This window comes from Triticum urartu, chromosome 7A (genome assembly GCF_056163025.1).
Source record: "Triticum urartu cultivar PI428250 chromosome 7A, HENAU_Tu73, whole genome shotgun sequence".
Lineage (NCBI taxonomy): Eukaryota > Viridiplantae > Streptophyta > Magnoliopsida > Poales > Poaceae > Triticum > Triticum urartu.
Genome location: NC_141879.1, coordinates 533,257,406 through 533,279,296, shown reverse-complemented (window position 1 = coordinate 533,279,296; position 21,891 = coordinate 533,257,406). Strand labels below are relative to the sequence as shown.

General features: G+C 48.8%; 1 protein-coding gene across 1 annotated transcript; it reads left to right on the top strand.

Moving 5' to 3' along the window:
* The first annotated feature begins 816 nt into the window (after nt 1–816).
* On the top strand, nt 817–2,891 carry LOC147960312 (protein DETOXIFICATION 52-like). Its single transcript, XM_087535168.1, has one exon. It carries the CDS (start codon nt 947–949, stop codon nt 2,675–2,677), a length of 1,731 nt encoding a protein of 576 aa, XP_087391294.1. The 5' UTR covers nt 817–946; the 3' UTR covers nt 2,678–2,891.
* Nucleotides 2,892–21,891: the final 19,000 nt, after the last annotated feature.

Sequence of the window (21,891 nt, the reverse complement as noted above, 5' to 3'; positions counted from 1 at the left end):
GATGTGATCCCGTTAATCAAATGACAACTCATGTCTATGGTTAGGAAACATAACCATCTTTGATCAACGAGCTAGTCAAGTAGAGGCATACTAGTGACACTCTGTTTGTCTATGTATTCACACATGTATTATGTTTCCGGTTAATACAATTCTAGTATGAATAATAAACATTTATCATGATATAAGGAAATAAATAATAGCTTTATTATTGCCTCTAGGGCATATTACCTTCAGGGCTTAGAGGGATGGCTGAGTGGCGGCCAACAACGGCGATGGGGGGAGTTCGAGGGGATGACGTGGCGGTGAGGCGGTGCACGGTAGCGCCCACCGGCCGCAGGTGGTGGAGGCGGCAGTTAGGGCGGAGTAGGCTGGGGGAGTCATGAGGAGGAAGAAGGAAGTGAGGAAGCAGACCAAAATTGACGACCTGTTTTGAGTTGTTTGATCAAGATCCGACACTTGGTGAGAAAAGTAACTCATGATGAAAACGTTTTCTCGTACCTGGTGTATAGAGGGTCCAAAAAAAACGCCTTCACAAGATCATCCGGTCAATCCAATGAACGATCGAGAATTTCGGCCTCAACAAACCTTATCGAAGATTATACATCTTCAAAAAGTTTTTGGCGGGACCGTGCAACCAGGTACAGATCGAAGATTTTCACCAATCTCCGGGGCAAGCACAAACCATTTCGTACCATAGAGACTGGAGAGTAAAAAAGGAAAATGAAACTTGATCCACATTCGGAGGAGTACTTTCAAGAGGTTAACACAAAGCCGTCGTCATCCTTATAAAACCCCATGCACTCGCTCTGGCTCCGGCACTCTGCACCCCTGCACAGGGTGTCCCCGACCAAGTACACCACCAAGCTCTAAACTCTGCTCTGCTACTAGTCTCGCCCACTCTTGTCGATCTCTAAGCTGCAGCTGCAGCACGCAAAACAGCGGACCGATGTGCACCACCACCCCTGCGCCGTCGGCGCCACCGGTGGCAGTCTCCGGTGGCAAGGGCCTCCACCACGTCTATGTCACGCTGGCCCAGTGCGCCGACGTTCACGGGCACGGGGGCGACGCGGCCGGCGCTCATTGTCACCCCCAGCTCAAGTGCCACAGGGTTGACGGCCACGCCGTGCTCCTGACTGTGACTGGTGGCGAGACTTTCCGCGAGGCGGCGGCACTGTGCCGGCTGGCGTGCCCGATCGCGCTGACGGCGCTGCTGCTCTACTCCCGCACAGCGCTGTCCATGCTCTTCCTCGGCTCCCTCGGCGACCTCCAGCTAGCGGCGGGTTCGCTCGCCGTCGCCTTCGCCAACATCACCGGCTACTCAGTGCTCTCTGGGCTCTCCCTCGGAATGGACCCGCTTTGCTCTCAGGCGTTTGGCGCCAACCAGCCGAGGCTCCTGGGCCTCACGCTCTACCGCTCTGTTCTCTTCTTGCTCTGCTGCTCGCTGCCGCTCTCTGCGCTGTGGCTCAACATGTCAAAGATCCTCTTCTTCCTCGGCCAGGACCGCGAGATCACGGTGCTCGCGCAGCAGTACCTCCTGTTCTCCCTCCCCGACCTCTTCACCTTCTCCCTGATCCACCCGCTACGCGTCTACCTCCGGTCGCAAGGTATCACGCAGCCGCTCACCACCGCCGCGGGCGCAGCCGTGCTGTTCCACGTGCTGGCCAACTACGTGCTGGTGGGGCGACTCGGGCTCGGTGCCGAGGGGGTTGCCGCCGCGGCGTCGGCTTCAAACTTCGTGCTACTCGGCGTGCTGCTCGCGCACGTCAGCCGGCGCGACACGGCGTTGCGGGAGGCATGGGGTCCCACGGCGGAGTGGCTCGCCGGATGGGGCCCGCTCGCGCGGCTGGCCGCTCCTAGCTGCGTGTCGGTGTGCTTGGAGTGGTGGTGGTACGAGGTGATGATCTTGCTGTGCGGGCTACTGCCGGAGCCAAAGCCAGCGGTGGCGTCCATGGGCGTGCTTATGCAGACGACGGCGCTTGTGTATGTCTTCCCGTCGTCCCTGGGCTTCGGCGTGTCGACCCGCGTGGGAAACGAGCTGGGCGCGAATCGCCCAGGCCGCGCGCGCGCTGCGGCCCGCGTGGCCGTGGTCGGCGCCGCCGTGATGGGGCTCGTGGCCATGTCGTTCGCAGCGGGGATGCGCCACGCATGGGGTCGACTCTTCACCGCCGACGCCGACATCCTCCGCCTGACTGCCGCCGCGCTGCCGGTCGTAGGGCTCTGCGAGCTCGGCAATTGCCCGCAGACCGTCGGCTGCGGCGTACTCCGCGGCAGCGCGCGGCCGTCGCGAGCCGCGCACGTTAACCTCGGCGCTTTCTATCTTGTGGGCATGCCCGTCGCCGTCGTCCTTGCGTTCTGGTACGGCGTGGGCTTTGTTGGGCTATGGCTGGGGCTCCTCGCCGCCCAGGTCTGCTGCGCCGGGCTCATGCTGTACGCCGTGGGATCCACCGACTGGGAGGCGCAGGCGCGGCGGGCGCAGGCGCTGACATCGTCGTCCTCTCCAGACGTGGAGATGTCCGACGCTGGGAAGGGCGGGGGCCACGCGTCGGCGGCGGCGGCCGCGGCAGGGGGAGCCGGGCCCGAGAAAGGGGAGCACGATGAGGACAGGGCGGACAGGAGGCGCTACGAGCCATTGATCTCGAACGAGAAGGCCGACCCCGGGTCAGTGCAGGTGCTTTGAGATTGGCGGAAAGCACGATGCCATTGTGTAATTTCTTTCTTATTCTTACTTCAGATTAATTGGACTGCTATTGCTATAATAGTACTAAGTACTGTGCTAATGTTTTCTTAAGATGTTCTCCGGTTCTTATCACTTGGCTTTGTGTATTATTGGTGGTACCTATAGCGTTAAGGACTGAATCTCATATGTTATCAACCAAATGCAGTATTTTTATCCGTCCTAAATATAATTAGCTAAGCTCTTGTTTTGGGTTGGTCGTTTTTCATGACTTTTACATTTTTTTATGAAATATGATGGCTCACAATTGACTAGTGAGCCAATTATAACTATTTATTTTCACTAATGAACCCATAGCTGGCTTGTTCTTCTTTGGCCCTGTCCGGTAGAGCTTTAAATACCTATTTTCATCCAATGTAAATCTAGATCTCGAAGTGTTCAACTAGTGGTTGGCTCTAAAATCAATCTAATAGACACGTAAAATACACACCACATCGCTATAAAATTATGTACAACATGTTTGGTTGAGCGCTAAACATTGCGAGCTTATTTAGATAGCTAATACCAAAACAAAGTGGATTAGATTTCACTTGCACCTAGATAACCACTTAAATCGGGAAATATCGAAAAATTGAAACATTTTTGAAATGGTTTTGGTGAGTGTTCAACTCGCGTCTAGGTTTCATGGAGAAATGACCTTAGTGGTATTCTACAGGAAAAAAAACAGATGCTCTAGAAAGCTTTTTTTTTTTGCAAGGTCTAGTTTTGATTAGTTTTTTTACCCAGACGACTGGGCATATAATTTCGAGAAAATTCTTTATTTGACACTATTTTAAAATTTGTTTCCTTATTTAACACTGGAAAAGTTTTTCTTCCCTATTTGACACAAGTTCTAAATTTTATTTCCTATGACATTTTCGTCCATTTTGAGCCTAAATGACACATGAAAAGACTCTTTTGCCTCTCATGTGGTATGTGTGTGGGGGGCAATAGTGCACACACAGAGCATCAGCGCGAAGGCAGGAGCACAAACACAGCAACACATACACATGCACCAACACACACGCACGTGCACACATACGCACGCGCGCGTGCACACACACCCGCAGCAACACACACGCAACAACACACACGCACGCAGCATACACCCACATACACACACACACGCATGCAGCACATAGGCACGCAACAGCACACACACACGCGCGCACGTACACACGCAGTAGCAAACACACACGCAGCAGCACACATGCACACACACATGCAGCAGCAGCACACATGTGCGCGTGCACCCACACACGCAACAGCACACGCACGCACGCACACATACCGCATGAGAGGCAAAATCGTCTTTTCAAGTGTCATTTAGGCTTAAAATGGACGGAAGTGTCGTATAGGGAATAAAATTTAGAATTAGTGTCAAATAGGTAAGAAAAACTTTTCCGGTGTCAAATAAGGAACCAGATTTTAAGACAGTGTCAAATAAGGAATTTTCTCTATAATTTCTCCGTGAGACTTCACATGCGAGTAAAACATGGCCATGATTATAAAAAAAATCAGAAATGTTTGATATTTTCTACTATGTTTTAGATTTTCATATTCATTTGGGTGCGTGTAGACCCATGTTAGCCAATTCATTTTTGCAATGAAAATAATAAAAGTATATTTATTACAGTATTCCCAAGTCCATACTACATACATAGTTTGGCCGAAAACAATTTAGAATCGTAATAATATGATTTACCAGATTTTTTGTTGATGCTTTGCTAATATGTATGGTTAAAGATGGTCCACGGATTTGATTGTAATTTTTGATACTTTTGATATTTTGTGTATTGCCATACGATTATGAATTGATTAAAAGTTTCTCGAAAGAAAATTTCAACGGAAGGTAAATCCTGAAGAAGTGAAGATCGACGTCACACTAAGCCCTGTTTGGTTTAGTTTTTATCGACGGATTCCGCTGCCGCGCAGCATAATCTGAACCAAAGGGCAAACCCAGCAGAATCCGATTCCAGAAATCCGCTGCGAAAATCTGAATCAAAAGTGGAACCAGCTCAGGACGTGCTTTTCAAAATCTTATTCCGCTGCGAGCCAAAATCTGAAAAAATTGTATCAGCTGGTTTGCCAAATGACCTACATTTTTTTCATATCAGATTTTTCACAATTGTTTTTCCACAGCAGATTTTTCGTAGCTGCTTTTAGAAATTCAGAGCCGAACCAAACAGAGCCTAAGATGGTAGGAATTTCATGGCAGGTAATTAAAATCCAAAACCACATATGAGTGGAGGACTACATTGGGTGCTATATCTTGGCTCCTTCCACACTAGGCTAGATGCTGGATGGGGGGAGCTCTGCCTCCCAGCTAGGAAGCAAGCCGGGCCTGAGGGAAATGATTGTAGAAATAGACGCGCCGCTTGACAAGGTCATTGCAGTACTAAAAAGCATATTCTTTTCCTGACTAGTTTCTTTATGCATGGTTTGCGATTGCTTCTGCCGCACGAGCTAGTAATTTTTTAACGGATTTACTAACTCACATCTACTCCTTTTGTTCCTAAATATAAGTCTTTTTAAAGATTTTAACAAGTGACTATATACAGAACAAAATAAGTGAACATACACTTTAAAATATGTCTACATGCATCCATATATTATAGTCCATTTAAAATGTCTAAAAAAATTATATTTAGGAACGGAGAAAGTAGATGAAAAATAACTATGTCACATCTAATCTCTCCACCGCATGATCTGAAGGCTCTAAAATTCGTACTGCACTTGTTTTTTCCTTTACGATCCACTTTAGGTTGCTGTTATCCCTTTTTATATATATAAGTAGTGCCATTGTTGTGTTTGCATGGCCGTGGTTTGTTTCTATGTGGGCTGCGTGTGTGTTGCTCTATTTTGCTGTCGGCCTGCTCCTCCTATTGCACGGTGCGGTTCTTGCCCCTGTTGGCCAGGAGCAACTAGTTAACGAGCGCTCCTTCGGGAGCCTCACAACGATCAGCGTCACTTGGCGCGCTTTTAGTCATTTGCCACGTGTTGCATTTTGGACGTTCCCTTTGGATTTTGTTTTTTTAGTTTTTCCGCACGTGTTTTCGACTTTTTAAACGGTTTTTTTCTGGGGTTTTTCGACGTTTTGGTTTTCCTCCGGTCTTTCTTAGCTTTTCGATCAAAAAAAATTGTGCGTGAAAAAACGCGTTTTCTTTTTTTTTTCCTTTCGCGAAAGTAACGGTTTTTCTTCCGCGAGAGGCATAGTTGTGCTTTAGCAAGAGTCACGGCCATGCCTTTCGGAAACGAAAAAAACGCGTTTTCTATTTTTTCTTTCTTTCGCGAGAGTCACGGTTTTGCTTCCGCGAAAGGCACGGTTGTACTTTCGCGAGAGTCACGGCCGTGCCTCTCGGAAAGGGAAAAACAAAACGCGTTTTTTGTTTTTTTTTCTTTCAGGAGAGTCATGGTTTTGCTTCCGCGAGAGGCACGGTTGTGCTTTCGCGAAAGTCACGGCCGTGCCTCTCGGAAAGGGAAAAAATACGCGTTTTCTGTTTTTTTTCTTTCGCGAGAGTCACGGTTTTGCTTTCGCGAGAGGCACGGTTGTGCTTTCGCGAGAGTTATGGCCGTGCCTCTCGGAAACGGAAAAAAACGTGTTTTCTGTTTTTTTTCCTTTCATGAGAGTCACGATTTTGCTTCCACGAGAGGCACGGTTGTGATTTCGCGAGAGGCACGGACGTGCCTCTTTCGGAAAGGGAAAAAACCATGCTGCCGGTCCGGTTTTTTTCATCCGATTTTTTTGTAAAAAAAGTTCGTCAAAACCTATCAACATGGGATCTAATTTTGAAGATCTCAACGCGAGGAATTCAATGGTGAAAACGGTTCAAGATTTGAACACACGGTTTAAGAGATAAAACGTTTTGAATAAACAGATCTATGAAAAAAGAGAAAACTCCCAGGTTGCGAAAAGTGGCGCGCTGCATGTGCGCCACTTGTCGTGACCTGGGAAAGTGGAGTGCTCTTTGCAACGAGTACTCCTTAATTAGTGATTTCGCCTGTTGGCCTGCTGCTGTATGCTCCTCTTTGGCATCTCTACGTGGGCTGCAGGCGTTTTTGTTGCTCTCTCTTGTGTCTTATAGGCTTGGCTTTTCCAATTTGTTCTTTTTTATTGTTTTTTCCTTTCTCTCTCTACATATATGCAATTTCCAAGATTTATGTTTTTCTAGTACAGCTCACGTGTTGTTCTTGTCCCAGGACGAGTGCTCTGCGCATTTTTGTCCATGTGTTTTCGGTCGTTTCCGTGTTTGTGTTTCTTTTTTTAGTTGTTAGTGTTTGTGTTTTATGTAGTGCATTTTCGCATTTGCCGAGCTGCATTTTTTCAATTTTCAAGGAAGATGTCGCTCAATATAATTTTAGTATAGCCGAACTGCGAACTGTTAATGTGTCGACTGTTGTCTAACTTCTCCGCCGTCGGATGAAAAGCTCCAAGATTCATGCGTTTTTGTCTGGAGCTGACCATTGAGCATTGTTGTTTCACACCGGTCATAGCATATGTCCCGCAACTGGATTGTTATTGAGAAGACAAAAAAAGAGAAAGTCTCACATCGACGAGGCTAATCAACGGGCTATGGAGATGCCCATCAATTAATGTCAATGCAATGAGTAGGGATTGACATGCAACGGATAAACTAAGATCTATAAGTGTACAAAAGCTCAAAAATAAAACTAAGTGGATGTGCATCCAACTTGCTTGCTCATAAAGACCTCGGGCATTTGAGGAAACCCATCATTGAAATATACAAACCAAGTTCTATAATGAAAAATTCCTAGCAGTTATATGAAAGTGAACGCACAGGAGACTCCCTATATGAAAAACATGGTGCTACTTTAAAGCACAAATGTGGAAATGATAGTAACATTCCTCCTTCTCTCTTTTTCTTGAATTTTTTCTCTCGTTTTTTTGTTGGCCTCTTTTTTGTGGGCTCTTTTTGGCCTCTCTTTTTTTTCGTCTGGAGTCTCATCTCGACTTGTGGGGGAATCATAGCCTCCATCATCCTTTCCTCACTTGGGACAATACTCTAATAATGAATATGATGATCATCACACTTCTATTCACTTACAACTCAAAAAATTACAATTCGATACTAGAACAAAATATGACTATGTGAATGCGTCCGACGGTGTATCAAGATATGCAATGATCTAGCGTAACATGTATAAAAAATGATGAATGGTGGCTGAACCACCAATACTATGTCAGCTATATGATCATGAAAAGCAATATGATAATGATGATGTGTGTCATAATAAAATGGAACGGTGAAAGTTTGCATGGCAATATATCTCTAAATGGCAATGAAAATGCCATAATAGGCAGGTATGGTGGTGGTTTTGAGGAAGAGATATAAGGAGGCTTATTATGTGTGATAGAGCGTATCAAATCATGGGGTTTGGATGCACCGGCGAAATTTGCACCACATCTCAAGGTGAGAAAGGGTAATGCACGGTACCGAAGAGGCTAGCAAATTATGGAAAGGTCACAATGAGTATAATCCATGGACTCACATTAGTCATAAACAACTCATATACGTATTGCAAAAGTTTATGAGCCCTCGAAGCAAAGTACTACTACGCATGCCCCTAGGGGGATAGATTGGTAGGAAAAGAGCACCACCACTCATAAGGAAGACAATCGATAATAAATCATGCTCCAACTTCATAGCATAACGAGAGACTACACATGCATGCTTTGAAAATCACAAACCTTAACACCAATATTCTTACTAAACAAGAATTACTCACCAGCATAGCCCACATATTACCACATTTAAATCAAAAAACTATTGGAAGGAATCAAACTTATCATATTCAGTGATCTACATGAAAGTTTTATTATATCCCTCCTGAATACCTACCATATTAGGACCAAATTCATAACTTGTACTAATTGCCATTACTATCAACTCTCAAAAAGATATAAACGAAGCATGAGTGCAACTATTTCTTTAAAATATAACCACCGCCATGCTCTAAAAGATATAAGTGAAGCACTAGAGCAACTGCCTAGGTTAAAAGATATAAATGAAGCACATAGAGTATTGTATATAAATGAAGCAGATGGAGTATTGTAACAAACCACGAATGATGTGTGTCCCTCTTAGAAAGGTGTGTCCAGGAAAGATGATTGTGACAAACTAAAAAGCAAACAAAGCAAAGACTCACATAATACACGACGCTTCAAGGAGAACTCATATCATGTGATGAGTAAATATATAGCTCGAAATAAAATTACTGATAGTTGGTAGAAGAAAGAGGGGATGCCTTCCGGGGAATCCCCAAGATTAGATGCTTGGGAGTCCTTGAATATTACCTTGGGGTGCCTCGGGCATCCCCAAGCTTAAGATCTTGCCACTTCTTATTCCTTCATCCATCGTGATCTCACTCAAATCTTGAAAACTTCAGCACACAAAACTCAACAAAAACCTTTGTGAGATCCATTAGTATAACAAAGCAAATCACTACTATATGTACTATTTTAAACCCATTCATATTTTATTATTGCATTATACCTGCAATATTATAACTTCACCATGGCTTATACCCATCGATACAATCCACAGATTCATCAAAACAAGTAAACAACGCAACGAAAATAGAATCTGTCAAAAACAGAACAGTCTATAGTAATTAAAACAATAACCATACTTATGTAACACCAAAAAATCTGGAAAATTAGGATAGCGTGGGAAATTTGTGTGTAAAACATGTGTAAAAAATTCAGAATTTTATCACGCTCCAGCAAATTTTAACAGTTCTGCTACTGGATGCAAAAAGTTTCTGTTTTTGCATAGTATCAAAGCAACTATCATCCAAATTATCCCAAAGGCTTTACTTGGCACAAAAACTAAATTAAACACAATAATCCAACCATAACAGTAGCATAATTGTGTGCACACAAAAAAACTAGAAAAAGAAACAAGAAAAATAAGATAACTGTTGGGTTGCCTCCCAACTAGCGGTATTGTTTTACGCCCCTAACCAGCCGTAATGCATAGTTTCAAGTGTTGTGATCTTTCTTCTTATCATCTAGGGATGTGCTTTTATCAAGAGTTTTTTAAAAAATAACATGGAACACATCATCAACCAAAATCTTAGCATCATTAAGTTGCCCATCATCAATCCCTTCTTGGTTCCCTTTTACGATCCAAGAGTATTGTTTATTAATACCATTGAAAATTTGTTGGATGATGTTTAAATGGGGGACTTCCTTTTTGGTAATCTCATAAAAATTGTGATTATCACAAAATAAATGTCTCAGCAAGTAATCTTCATTATATAAAATTTAATCCATAATCTATTACCGGTTTTTCATGACTCATACCATAAAAATCAAAGATCTCTCTAACTTCCCGCACTATATAATCAAATTCGTTCATGAGGACAAGGGTAGCTATCTTCTTAGCCCTAGGATTTTTAATAACCGGCAACTCATAAAACAATCTTTGCAAGGTAGGATGGGCACGCATAAATCTTCTCTCAAGTTTAGGAACAAGTGTAGAAATAGCTTTAGCATAATTTTTTGTTGTTTTAAGTATAGGAGCATCATCACAAGCCAAAGTTCCAATGCAATTAAAGAATTCTTGGATGGCACTTTTGAAAGAACATGTTGTGCCCCCATGTTTGGTTTTGGTAATTGATGACAATCTCTATGGACTAATGGTTTTCTTGAGTTATATTTAAAGGATTTGTTCATAGGAATTTCTTGAAGTCCATTTGTTGGTTTCAAGGAGTTTATATGTTGACCAATGTGCTATTCAAGGAATTATCCAAAGAGTGGTCATGTAGAAGACACGATACAAGGTTGATCAAGACTGAGTCAAGAGTGAATCAAGTTGATCAACACACAAAGCGTACAAGATGTACCGAGAGGGATCAAGTGATCCCATGATATGGTAAGCATTGTCCATTATGCTTTGTGTACTGGCCCATGATCTACGTGTGAGTTCTATGTGGGGTTAGGTTTGTTTTCGATTGGCTTGCATCAAGAGGAATATCTCATACAACCCATGGAGGATGACATCAAGTGGTGATCGTCATCAAGATTGCGGTGTGCAAGTTCAAGTGGAGCAACACGAAGAGATCATCCTTGAAGCTTGTTGTCCATTGTGGTGTCAATGGACTTGTGAAGATGTGCCAAAGAGTGGCTCACTCATAGTGGAGTATGGGGGAGTAATCAACTAGTCTTCATCGAGCCAACGCAATCAAGAAAGGTGGTCCAACTTGAGGGAGTCAAGATCATCATCATCTAGCTCAAATGGACTATGTGCAAGGCAAAGGTTTGCCCTCGATAGGTTTTATATTTTACCGGTCTCATGGTGGTAGTTGGGAGACCGGGTTATAGGACCGATTGCCATACTATCAAGGAGGGCTCTCGATGAGTAGCTTGATCGTATCGTTCGTAGAGAGCTCAAACCATTGCATCCTTGCATCATATTTATTGGTTCTTGTTTGGTTCTTCTCCTTGTGAGATTTGGAGCTTATGGTCATTTTCATGACTATCTAGAGTTCAACGAAAATAGAGTTCACATGCATCTTCTATGATGTTTTCAATGTTGTGGTTTTTGCTGGTTCTCTTTGTCAGTCTTAGAGCTTATGGTCATCTTGATGACAAGCTCGAGTTCATCAAAAATGGAGTTCACATCCATCTTCTATGATTTTTTCGATGTTGGAGGTTCTATCAGTTCTTCTCTTTTGGAGGTTTCACTCCTCTATATCTTAGGCATACCTCCCCTGCCTCTTCTTTCTATAAGCAGACGTTGTTGGATGCTACTCGTAGTCATCTATCCAACAAGCTTGAGTTTGCTCAATTCGGAGCTCATATGCAGAAGTTGTTGCAGTTTAGGCTTTATTGCATCCTCTGTTTTCTCTGTTGTGTTCCTGAAAGCCTCAAGCAGTAGTACTTCTCTATAGAGCAGTAGTACCGCTTGTAAGCGGCAGTACCGAGGCCCTGTGCCGCGCATAGTACCGCTGCTTCTGGGGAAGCATTTTTTCGTGTCGGGTTTCACGGTAGTACCTCTTATAAGCGGTAAGCGGTACTACCTCTCCACCTGAGTGGTAGTACCACTTATAAGCGGTAAGCGGTACTACCTCTCCTCCTGAGTGGTACTACCTCTCCGGGCGGTACTACATCTCCCCAGAGCGGTACTACTTCTCTGGCAGATCTACAACTCGTGCTTTTCTCTCTCGTTGGGCTGTTTTCACCATGCTAAGCGGTAGTACCGCTCCTCCGAGCGGTAGTACCGCTTGTGCACGACCTGAGTGCATAACGGTTGGAATCGGGGGTGCCTATAAAAGGGGTTCTTCTTGAAGGAAATATGCCCTATAGGCAATAATAAAGTTATTAACCAGAAACTTGGTACATGTGTGAATACATAGACAAAATGAGTGTCCCTAGTATGCCTCTACTTGACTAGCTCATTAATCAAAGATGGTTAAGTTTCCTGACCATAGACATGTGTTGTCATTTGATGAACGGGATCACATCATTAGAGAATGATGTGATGGACAAGACCCATCCGTTAGCTTAGCATAATTATCGATTAGTTTTATTGCTATTGCTTTCTTCATGACTTATACATGTTCCTCTTACTATGAGATTATGCAACTCCCGAATACCGGAGGAACACCTTGTGTGCTATCAAACGTCACAACGTAACTGGGTGATTATAAAGATGCTCTATAGGTGTCTCCGATGGTGTTTGTTTGGTTGGCATAGATCGAGATTAGGATTTGTCACTCCGTGTATCGGAGAGGTATCTCTCGGCCCTCTCGGTAATGCACATCACTATGAGCCTTGCAAGCAATGTGATTAATGAGTTAGTTACGGGATGATGCATTACGGAATGAGTTAAGAGACTTGTCAGTGACGAGATTGAACTAGGTGTGATGATACCCACGATCGAATCTCGGGCAAGTAACATACCGATGACAAAGGGAACAACGTATGTTGTTATGCGGTTTGACCGATAAAGATCTTCCATAGAATATGTAGGAGCCAATATGAGCATCCAGGTTCTGCTATTGGTTATTGACCTGAGATATGTCTCGGTCATGTCTACATAGTTCTCGAACCCGTATGGTCTGCACGCTTAACGTTCGATGATGATTTGTATTATGAGTTATGTGATTTGATGACCGAAGTTTGTTCAGAGTCCCGGATGAGATCACGGACATGACGAGGAGTCTCGAAATGGTCGAGAGGTAAATATTCATATGTTAGAAGGTTACATTCGGACACCGGAATGGTTCGGGTCGTTTCGGATAAGTTTCGGAGTACCGGGGGTTACCGGAACCCCCCCCCCTCCCGGGAGGATAATGGCCCACCATGGGCCTTAGTGGAGAAGAGAGAGGGCCGGTTAGGAGGTGGCGCCCCCCCTTGTAATGACCCGAACCTGATAAGATTCGATGTCTCTGTGCTCACTGTGCTAGTCCCTGGATCGACTCGCTAGCACACATAGTACATATGAATATCAAATAACAAGTGCATCATTTACTATAACGTATGATCCAGAATTCATAAAGTATTACAAACTGAGTAGCACATAACTAACTTTATTCAATAATAACAGTGGAAAGGTAGCATAATAAACGATGAATCCCATCAATGCCCACTGGCGAAAATGCTGAGTGAAGACTCGCGGCTCAGGCGGCGATGGTGGCGCATCTCCGGCGGGTCTCCGGAGGCGGTGAGTGGATGGATGGATGCGGAGTCTTCACTCAGCATTTTCGCCAGTGGGCATTGATGGGATTCATCGTTTATTATGCTACCTTTCCGCTGTTATTATTGAATAAAGTTAGCTATGTGCTACTCAGTTTGTAATACTTTATGAATTCTGGATCATACGTTATAGTAAATGATGCATTTGATATTCATATGTACTGTGTGTGCTAGCGAGTCGATCCAGGGACTAGCACAGTGAGCACAGAGACATCGAATCTTATCAGGTTCAGGTCGTTACACCCCTTGCCAATCCGAATTGGACAAGGGGTGGGGGCAGCGCCCCCCTCCTTCCTTCTCTCCTCTTCCCCTTCCCTCCTTCTCCTAGTTGGAATAGGAAAGGGGGGGGGGCGAATCCTACTTGGACCGGGAGTCCAAGTAGGACTCCCCCCTATGGCGCGCCCCCTTGGGCCGGCCTCCTCTTCCCCCCTCCTTTATATAGGTGGGAGGAGGACACCCCAAAGACACACCAAGTCTTCTCTTAGCCGTGTGCGGTGCCCCCCTCCACAGTTACACACCTTGGTCATATCATTGTAGTGCTTAGGCGAAGCCTTGCGCCGGTAACTTCATCATCGCTGTCAACACACCGTCATGCTGACGAAACTCTCCCTCGTCCTCAACTGGATCAAGAGCTCGAGGGACGTCATCGATCTGAACGTGTGCTGAACACGGAGGTGCCGTACGTTCGGTGCTTGGATCAGTTGAATCGCGAAGACATTCGACTACATCAACCGCGTTACTAAACTCTCCCGCTTTCGGTCTATGAGGGTACGTGGACACACTGTCCCCGCTCGTTGCTATGCATCTCCTAGATAGATCTTGCGTGATAGTAGGAAAAATTTAAATACTGCGTTCCCCAACAGTGGCATCCGAGCCAGGTCTATGTGTAGATGTTATATGCACGAGTAGAAAACAATGAGTTGTGAGCGATAATAGTCATACTGCTTACCAGCAACGTGTTATTTTGATTCGGCGGTATTGTTGGATGAAGTGGCCCGAACCGATGTAACATCCCAATTTTTCAATTTGGAATGTTATACATAGGTCATTCATGCATAGCATATTTTATTTGCATTTCGTTTCGCGATCCTCGAAATTCTAAGCAACTCAAGAACCCTCGGAGAGAGTTGGGGATTTCAGTGTTTTCATATTTCAATTTTATCAAATATTGAGACGAGGATTATTTGTTTTAATTACTTTTCTCTCCGAAAATATTTCATATTAAAATACATGAGAGGAGATAATATGACTTCTTAAAAATAAATAAAATATTGGAGGAAAAATATTAAAATCAAATATGTGCTTTTATTCGGATTTTACAGCTATTTTATTTGCATAGGAAAAAATATGCATTTTTCAAAAAATGCATTTTAGGCAAAGAAAATGTTCACCCTATTCTAAATATTTTATTTAGACGATGAAAATTTGTTTTGGTATTTTTAGATTTTTATTTATTTTTTTAGGATTTCTTTTTGGCGGAATCTATTTTTTTTAAAGGAGAAGCCGCCGGACCGAACTGGGCCAAGGCCCAGTTGGCCCAGCCTCCCCGCGCCGCCGTCTCCCTCGCGGAGACCGCGACCGCCGCGCCGCCGCTCCCCGTAGCCGAGTCGGCCACGCCTCCCCGTCCCCTCCCGCCAGCCACCTCCCCCCCTTTAAAAGCCGACCCGGGGCCCCCCTGGAGCCCCAAGCCGCAGCCGCCGCCGCCCGCAAGCCGCCCCGCCGCCCTGCGCCGCTGCTGTCGCCGCCGCCACACGCCGCTGCTGCTGCGCCGCCGCCGAGCCGCCCTCCGCCGCCCCGCTCGCGGGAAGCCTCCAGAGCCGCGCCGGAGTTCGCAAATCTCGCCGTCCATTTTTTTGGTTTAGGTAAAAACCGTCGGTTTTTTAAAAAAACCCTATTTTCGGTTTTTTATAAGATCGGATCGCCGGTTTTCTCTATTTAGTTACTTAGCGGACATTCGTCCGTACGTTCATTTTAACGAACAATTTTCGCCCGTTAGTCACAGACAACGAACGTTCGTTCGTTAGCCTGTTCGTCAGTTTTTCTTTTTTCTCGGATTTTTCGCGATTATTTTCGATCATGATTTCTGATCCAATTTTTGTTTTAGTTTATCTTTTCACTCGTTTATCGGAATCAGGCGATTTAAGCGCCCAGATCTTCGTCTCGAAGCCCTCTTTCCGTTTAACCAACTTGAACAAGATTTTGGAACAGTAAAATTTGACTTTAGTCTAGATTAGTAATCGGATCTTGTTTCTTTCGCAGTTTGTCGGAGTAATGGGCCACGGGTAGGCCAACCCGAGCCCCAGAACCTTTCAAGACATCGGTGCAGGCTGCGCCCCTCAAGACCCCAGGATGAGGAGCCGCCTTCAAGAAGTCAACGGCAAGATGGCCGACTGACCACTCACGGCCGAGTCCCAGGGACGGCTTCAGGGAAAGCCGACTCCTGATTGGCGACTTCCAGGGAAGCCGGCTTTGGGGAGTCAGCCTACGACTCCAACACTCCCCACGACCTCATCAAGTGGGACGGGGCAGGAGAGTGGCAACGATGAAGCCCGCCCCTGCCCCTTCCCAAGGGCAGGCATGGCCACAGCACGCCATACCCCGGAAGATCTCCGCGCGACGTGGCACTGTTTCCATGCCGGCCCTAACATCAGCACTGCAGGGCGAATCCTGCTCCCACGACGCCTTGTCGGTACGGCCTAGAGGCAGCGGGACCCACTAGCCAGTGAGACCCCAGGAGCCGGCGAGAGGACCACCAGTCGGATCCGTCGGGAGTCGGCCCCGGGGAGTCAGCCGAGCCCTCCCCTGGGGCCCACGCACCATTAATCGAGAAGTGATGGGGAGTGCAATAGTGATCGCCCACCAGGCGGCGGGGTTGTTGCCATGACCTCATGATCAAGCCCGCATCATCAGAAGCACAGCTACAGTAATCAACAGCCGGCAAGACCCGCCCGCGGCGGACACAGCCTGTCGGCTCCGTACTAGACCAGTCGGCGGGCCCCAGCAGTCAGCGGAGAAGACAGAGGCTAGAGGCACTGACGGCTGGGCCCATGTCCAGATGGATTACCATTGTACCCCTGGGGGGTAGGCCTATATAAAGCCTCCAGGGCACCCATGCAAGAGGTTGGAACCCATTAGCTCTAGGCCAGATCATATAGGAGGGAGAGAGCTAGCCTTGCCCTCTCCTACCTCCAAGAAACAGCTCAAGGAGCAACCGTGTAAACACTTTGCCATAGTGATCATGCGGAGACCCCGCAGAGCAGCAGTAGGGGTAGTATCTCCTCGGAGAGCCCCGAAGCTGGGTAAGATTCGCCGGCGTGCATGTCTTCGCCTCATCTCGTTTCCAGGCACCGGCGACGTTCTACTCGCCCCCACCATGATAAGCCATCCTTTGGCATATGTCGCACCAAACCCCCGACATTTGGCATCCACCGTGGGGCCTGGTGCACCACCGTCCGGAGATCTGTTCTAGACGGGAACCCTTTTCCTCCCTGGCGAGCGCAGCCAGCCAGGCACGCCAGACGGTGTTTGCACCGACGTGCTAAGCGGCATTGAGATCGCCTGCGCGGCCAGCTCCTTGGCCGAACTTGTCAGCGAGGTCCGCCTCTCCGACGAACCTGCGTCCGACGCAGGCACGGGCGGCCCCGAGAACCTCCTCGCGGGCCTCCTCGATCAACTCCACGTTTCCGGCGAGCCTGCCGTAGACTTGGAGTCCGTAGGCTCCACCGACCTGATGCTGGTCGACTCCGACAGCGCGTCGCTCGACGCGTTCCCCACCAATGTGGTGGTCTACGACGAACCTCTCCCTCGCGCGGAGAGCAACGGAAGTACCGTCACCGAGGTGCTAGTCTTCAGTCATGACGAGCTCCCCGATGGAGGAGCACACGACTCACTCAGTGCGGCGCTGCAAGACCTAACTGCGCCCATTCCGAAAAACGCTGACGCAGAGACGTTGGAGGCGCGCCGCCTTCAGCTCGTTGAAGGCGCGAAGAAGCTGGCCAGCATGAGGCGCTTGTCAGAAGCCTACCAGCGGGAGATGGATCGCGCTGTCGGCGTCTCGCCGGCCCCGGTGGGGCCCAGCCGCCTTGGCGCAGTCCAGCAGCACGGCATAGCCATCGCCAACCTGTTTGGGGCAAGCCGCCCTGTGTACGCTACACCAGCGGAGAACATCCCAGCCGCCCAGGCAGCGGCGGATGAGCTGGACAATTTCGAGGGCGAAGAACGCCGCCTCATGATGGAGCGAGTCCAGCGGCTCCTCGACGCGGCCGCCGCGCAGAACGAGGCTGGCTGCCGCATGGAGGCGCCGCAATGGCCAAACGACGACCTTCACCGAGATCAAGGCGCGACGTCTCGGACGCCGACTGGCGGCGCCCGAGGAAGAAGAGACAAGGAGCCGACTGTCAGCCACAGTCGGACTCGCATTACCATTGAGCACGACCGAGACGGCCGCCCAAGAGCAGTGGAATGACGGGACGACTGTCCGCCTCCCCCTCCCCGCAAGGAGAGGCGAGTCTCCCCGCCGCCTGTTGACCATCTGACTCTCGGTGACCGCCTTGGCCGCCGAGAGGGAGTTGGAGAGAATGACGCCCGCCACCGGATCAACCGACTTCACCGATCCTTAGCGCTGGAAGAAGAAGACGAGCTGGGTCCGCCTTGTTTTGGGCCCCGCATTCGGGATGAGCCCTTTCCCAGAGGGTTCACGCTCCCAAGAGACACGCCCAAGTATACCGGCTCCATGAAGCCGGAAGACTGGCTAGTCGACTACTCCACGGCTGTTAGCATAGCAAACGGCAACAAGCGTGTTGCCGTAAAGTACGTTCCGCTCATGCTCCAGGGCACGGCCCGGACATGGCTGAACAGCCTAAAGCCCCGCAACATCAACAGCTGGGTCGACTTCACCGAAGCGTTCGTCCGCAACTTCACCAGCACGTACAAGCGTCCTCCCAAGCCTCGTCAGCTCTCCTTGTGCGTGCAAGGCCCCGATGAGTCGACTCGTGATTACCTCACGAGTTGGGCCGAGCTTCGGAACTCCTGCGAGGGCGTGCACGAGGTGCAGGCCATCGAGTACTTCACAGCCGGGTGCAGAGAAGGCACCCTCCTCAAGCACAAGCTCCTCTGCGACGAGCCAGAAACCCTCGACGAGCTGCTGATCATAGCGGACAAGTACGCCACGGCCGACTCCTCCATGAAGGCAGAGATTCAAATCAGCACAACTGGCAAAGTGGCCCCTCAAGCTCCAAGAACTCCGGCGGCAGACGCCAGCCGACGACAATAGCAGGGCGACCACAAGCGCAAGGCCCCGCAGCCGGCTTCCAGCAGCCGGCAAGTCGCGACCGTTGAAGCCCAGCAGCCAGATGAGCAGCCTCCGCCCAAGCGACAGAAAGGCGGCAAGCCAAACTGGTTGCCGGCCTTCTCCTACGAATAGAACCTGGATGGACCTTGCAAGTTCCATAGCGGCGCGAAGCTGTCGAATCACACCACCTGGAAGTGCCACTGGCTCACCAGGATCGCCAAGGAAGACGGCCTCCTGCCTCCTCCGCCTGCTGGGCAGCCGCCTCCGCCACCGCCCCAGTAGCCGGCTATTAGGCCAGTCGGCGCAGTACAAGACGAATACCCTAAAGAGCATGGAGCCTATGTGGTGTTTTCCAGTGTGGCTGATGATCGACGTAGCAGGCGGCTACAGCGACAAGAGGTGAATGCAGTAGCATCGGAGACGCCAGAGTTCATGCACTGGTCCGAGAAGCCCATCAGCTAGAGCAGGGCTGACCACCCAGAAGTGATGCCGAGTCCGGGCTCCTATGCCTTGGTCCTGGACGCCACCTTTGCTGCGGACAGACGAGCCGCACGTTTCTCGCGAGTTCTGATAGACGGAGGCAGCAACATCAATATCCTGTACAAGGACACCATGGAGAAGTTAGGAATCAAGCAAAGACAGCTTCAGAACAGCCGAACTGTGTTCCACGGCATTGTTCCTGGGCTTTCCTGCTTGCCAATCGGCAAGATCCTGATGGACGTCCTATTTGGAGACAAAGATCACTTCTGCAGAGAGTCTGTTTGATTTGAGGTGGTGGACCTTGAGAGCCCATACCATGCCCTACTTGGCCGACCCGCCTTGGCCAAGTTCATGGCGGTCCCCTACTACGCCTACCTCAAGATGAAGATGCCCAGTTCCAAGGGAATTCTGACTGTGGCTGGCGACTACCGGAAGTCGTCTGCTTGCGCGGCTGAGAGCAGTTGGCTGGCCGAGTCCCTGGTAATCGCGGCCAAGAAGCGGCTCCTTGAGCGAGTTGTGGCGATGGCCGGCAAGCAGCCTGAGGTATCGCCCAACCCAAAAGAGTCGGAGGCTGAGGGTTTATTCAAGCTGGCCAAAGAGACAAAGAAGATACCCTTGGATCCGGAGCACCCAGAGAGGTACTTAATTGCAAACCTCGACAGCAAATAGGAAGGCGAGGTCATCGATTTCCTCCGTGAGAATCGGGACATCTTCGCATGGCCCCCCAAAGACATGCCAGGTGTACCGACGGAATTCACCAAGCACAAGTTACATGTCCGATCTGATGCAAAGCCGGTCAGGCAGTCCCTGTGCCACCTATCAGAATAGAAGAGAAGAGTTGTCGGAGAAGAGATAGCTCGACTCCTAGCAGCCGGCTTCATTATGGAAGTGTTCTTTCCAGAATGGCTAGCAAATCCGGTCCTGGTACTGAAGAAGAACAAGCAGTGGCGAATGTGTATTGACTACACGAGCCTCAACAAGGCCTGCCCCAAGGACCTGTTTGCTCTACCAAGAATCGATCAGGTGATAGACGTCACAGCCGGATGCGAGCTGTCGAGTTTTTTGGATGAATACTCAGGATATCACCAGATCAAGCTGAACCCGGCTGACAGACTGAAGACCGCCTTCATCACGCCGTTTGGAGCCTTTTGCTACCTCACCATGATGTTCGGCTTAAGGAATGCCGGCGCCACCTTTCAGCGTTGCATGCAGAAGTGCCTCCTCAAGCAGCTCGGCAGGAACGCCCACGTCTACGTGGATGACGTGGTGGTGAAGACGGAAAAGCGTGGAACACTGCTGGAAGACCTCAAGGAGACCTTTGAGAACCTGCGCCGATTCCAGATCAAGCTCAACCCCGAGAAGTGTGTCTTCGGAGTACCAGCCGGCCAGCTCCTAGGCTTCCTGGTCTCTGAACGCGACATAGAATGCAACCCAGTAAAGATCAAGGCCATTGAGAGAATGGAGGTACCCAGCCGACTGCTGGATGTGCAGAAGTTCACGGGCTGCTTGGCGTCCATCAGCCGATTCATCAGTCGGCTGGGCGAGAAAGCTCTCCCCTTATACCAACTCATGAAGAAGACCACTTTTTTCGAGTGGAACCACAAGGCGGACGAAGCTTTTCACCAATTGAAGAAGGTGCTGACTACTCCACCCGTCCTGGCGGCTCCGACTCCCAAAGAACCTATGCTCCTGTACATCGCCGCCACCAGCCGGGTAGTCAGCACGGTCATTGTAGTGGAACGCAAGGAGGAAGGCAAGGCGCTACCTATCCAGAGACCGGTATATTACCTGAGCGAGGTACTGTCGACCTCCAAGCAGAACTACCCCCACTACCAGAAGATGTGCTATGGCGTACACTTTGCTGCCAAGAAATTGAAGCCTTACTTTCAAGAGCATCCAATCACGGTGGTCTGCACGGCCCCACTTGCCGAGATCATTGGTAGCAGAGATGCTTCGGGCCGAGTGGCCAAGTGGGCCATAGAGCTGGCTCCTTACACCATCCACTACCAGCCCCGCACCGCTATCAAGTCACAAGCACTGGCCGACTTCCTTGTCGACTGGGTGGAGACCCAGTACCTACCTCCAGCGCCTGATTCCACCCATTGGCGGATGCATTTCAACGTCTCCAATATGCGCACTGGCTTGGGAGCCGGCGTCGTCCTCACCTCTCCCAAAGGCGACAAGCTCAAATACGCGCTGCAAATCCACTTTGCCGCCTCCAACAACGTCGCCGAGTACGAGGTGCTCATTCACGGGCTCCGGCTTGCCAAAGAACTTGGCATCCGCCGGATCTTGTGTTATGGCGACTCGGACTTAGTGGTCCAGCAATCATCTGGCGACTGGGACGCGAAAGATGCAAACATGGTGAGTTACCGTTTCCTTGTGCAGCAACTCAGCGGGTATTTCGAAGGGTGCGAGTTTCTCCACATGCCAAGAAACGACAACGACCAAGCAGATGCCTTGGCACGAATCGGCTCCACCCGCCAAGCAATACCATCTGGCGTCGCCCTTCAATGCCTCCTCAAGCCGTCTGTCAAGCCTTCACCGGAATCAGACTCCATTTTTGTGCCGGCTCCTCCCGAAGATGTCGGATCCGACTCCAGAGCTCCGGCAGTCGGTACGGGGATTTTGGCGGATGACTCCAAAGTCGCCACAGTCAAACCCGGCCCGGGCACTGCGGTGGCG

Excerpts from the sequence above, each read along its gene's own strand:
- LOC147960312 (XM_087535168.1), top strand. The coding sequence starts at position 947 with ATGTGCACCACCACCCCTGCGCCGTCGGCGCCACCGGTGGCAGTCTCC.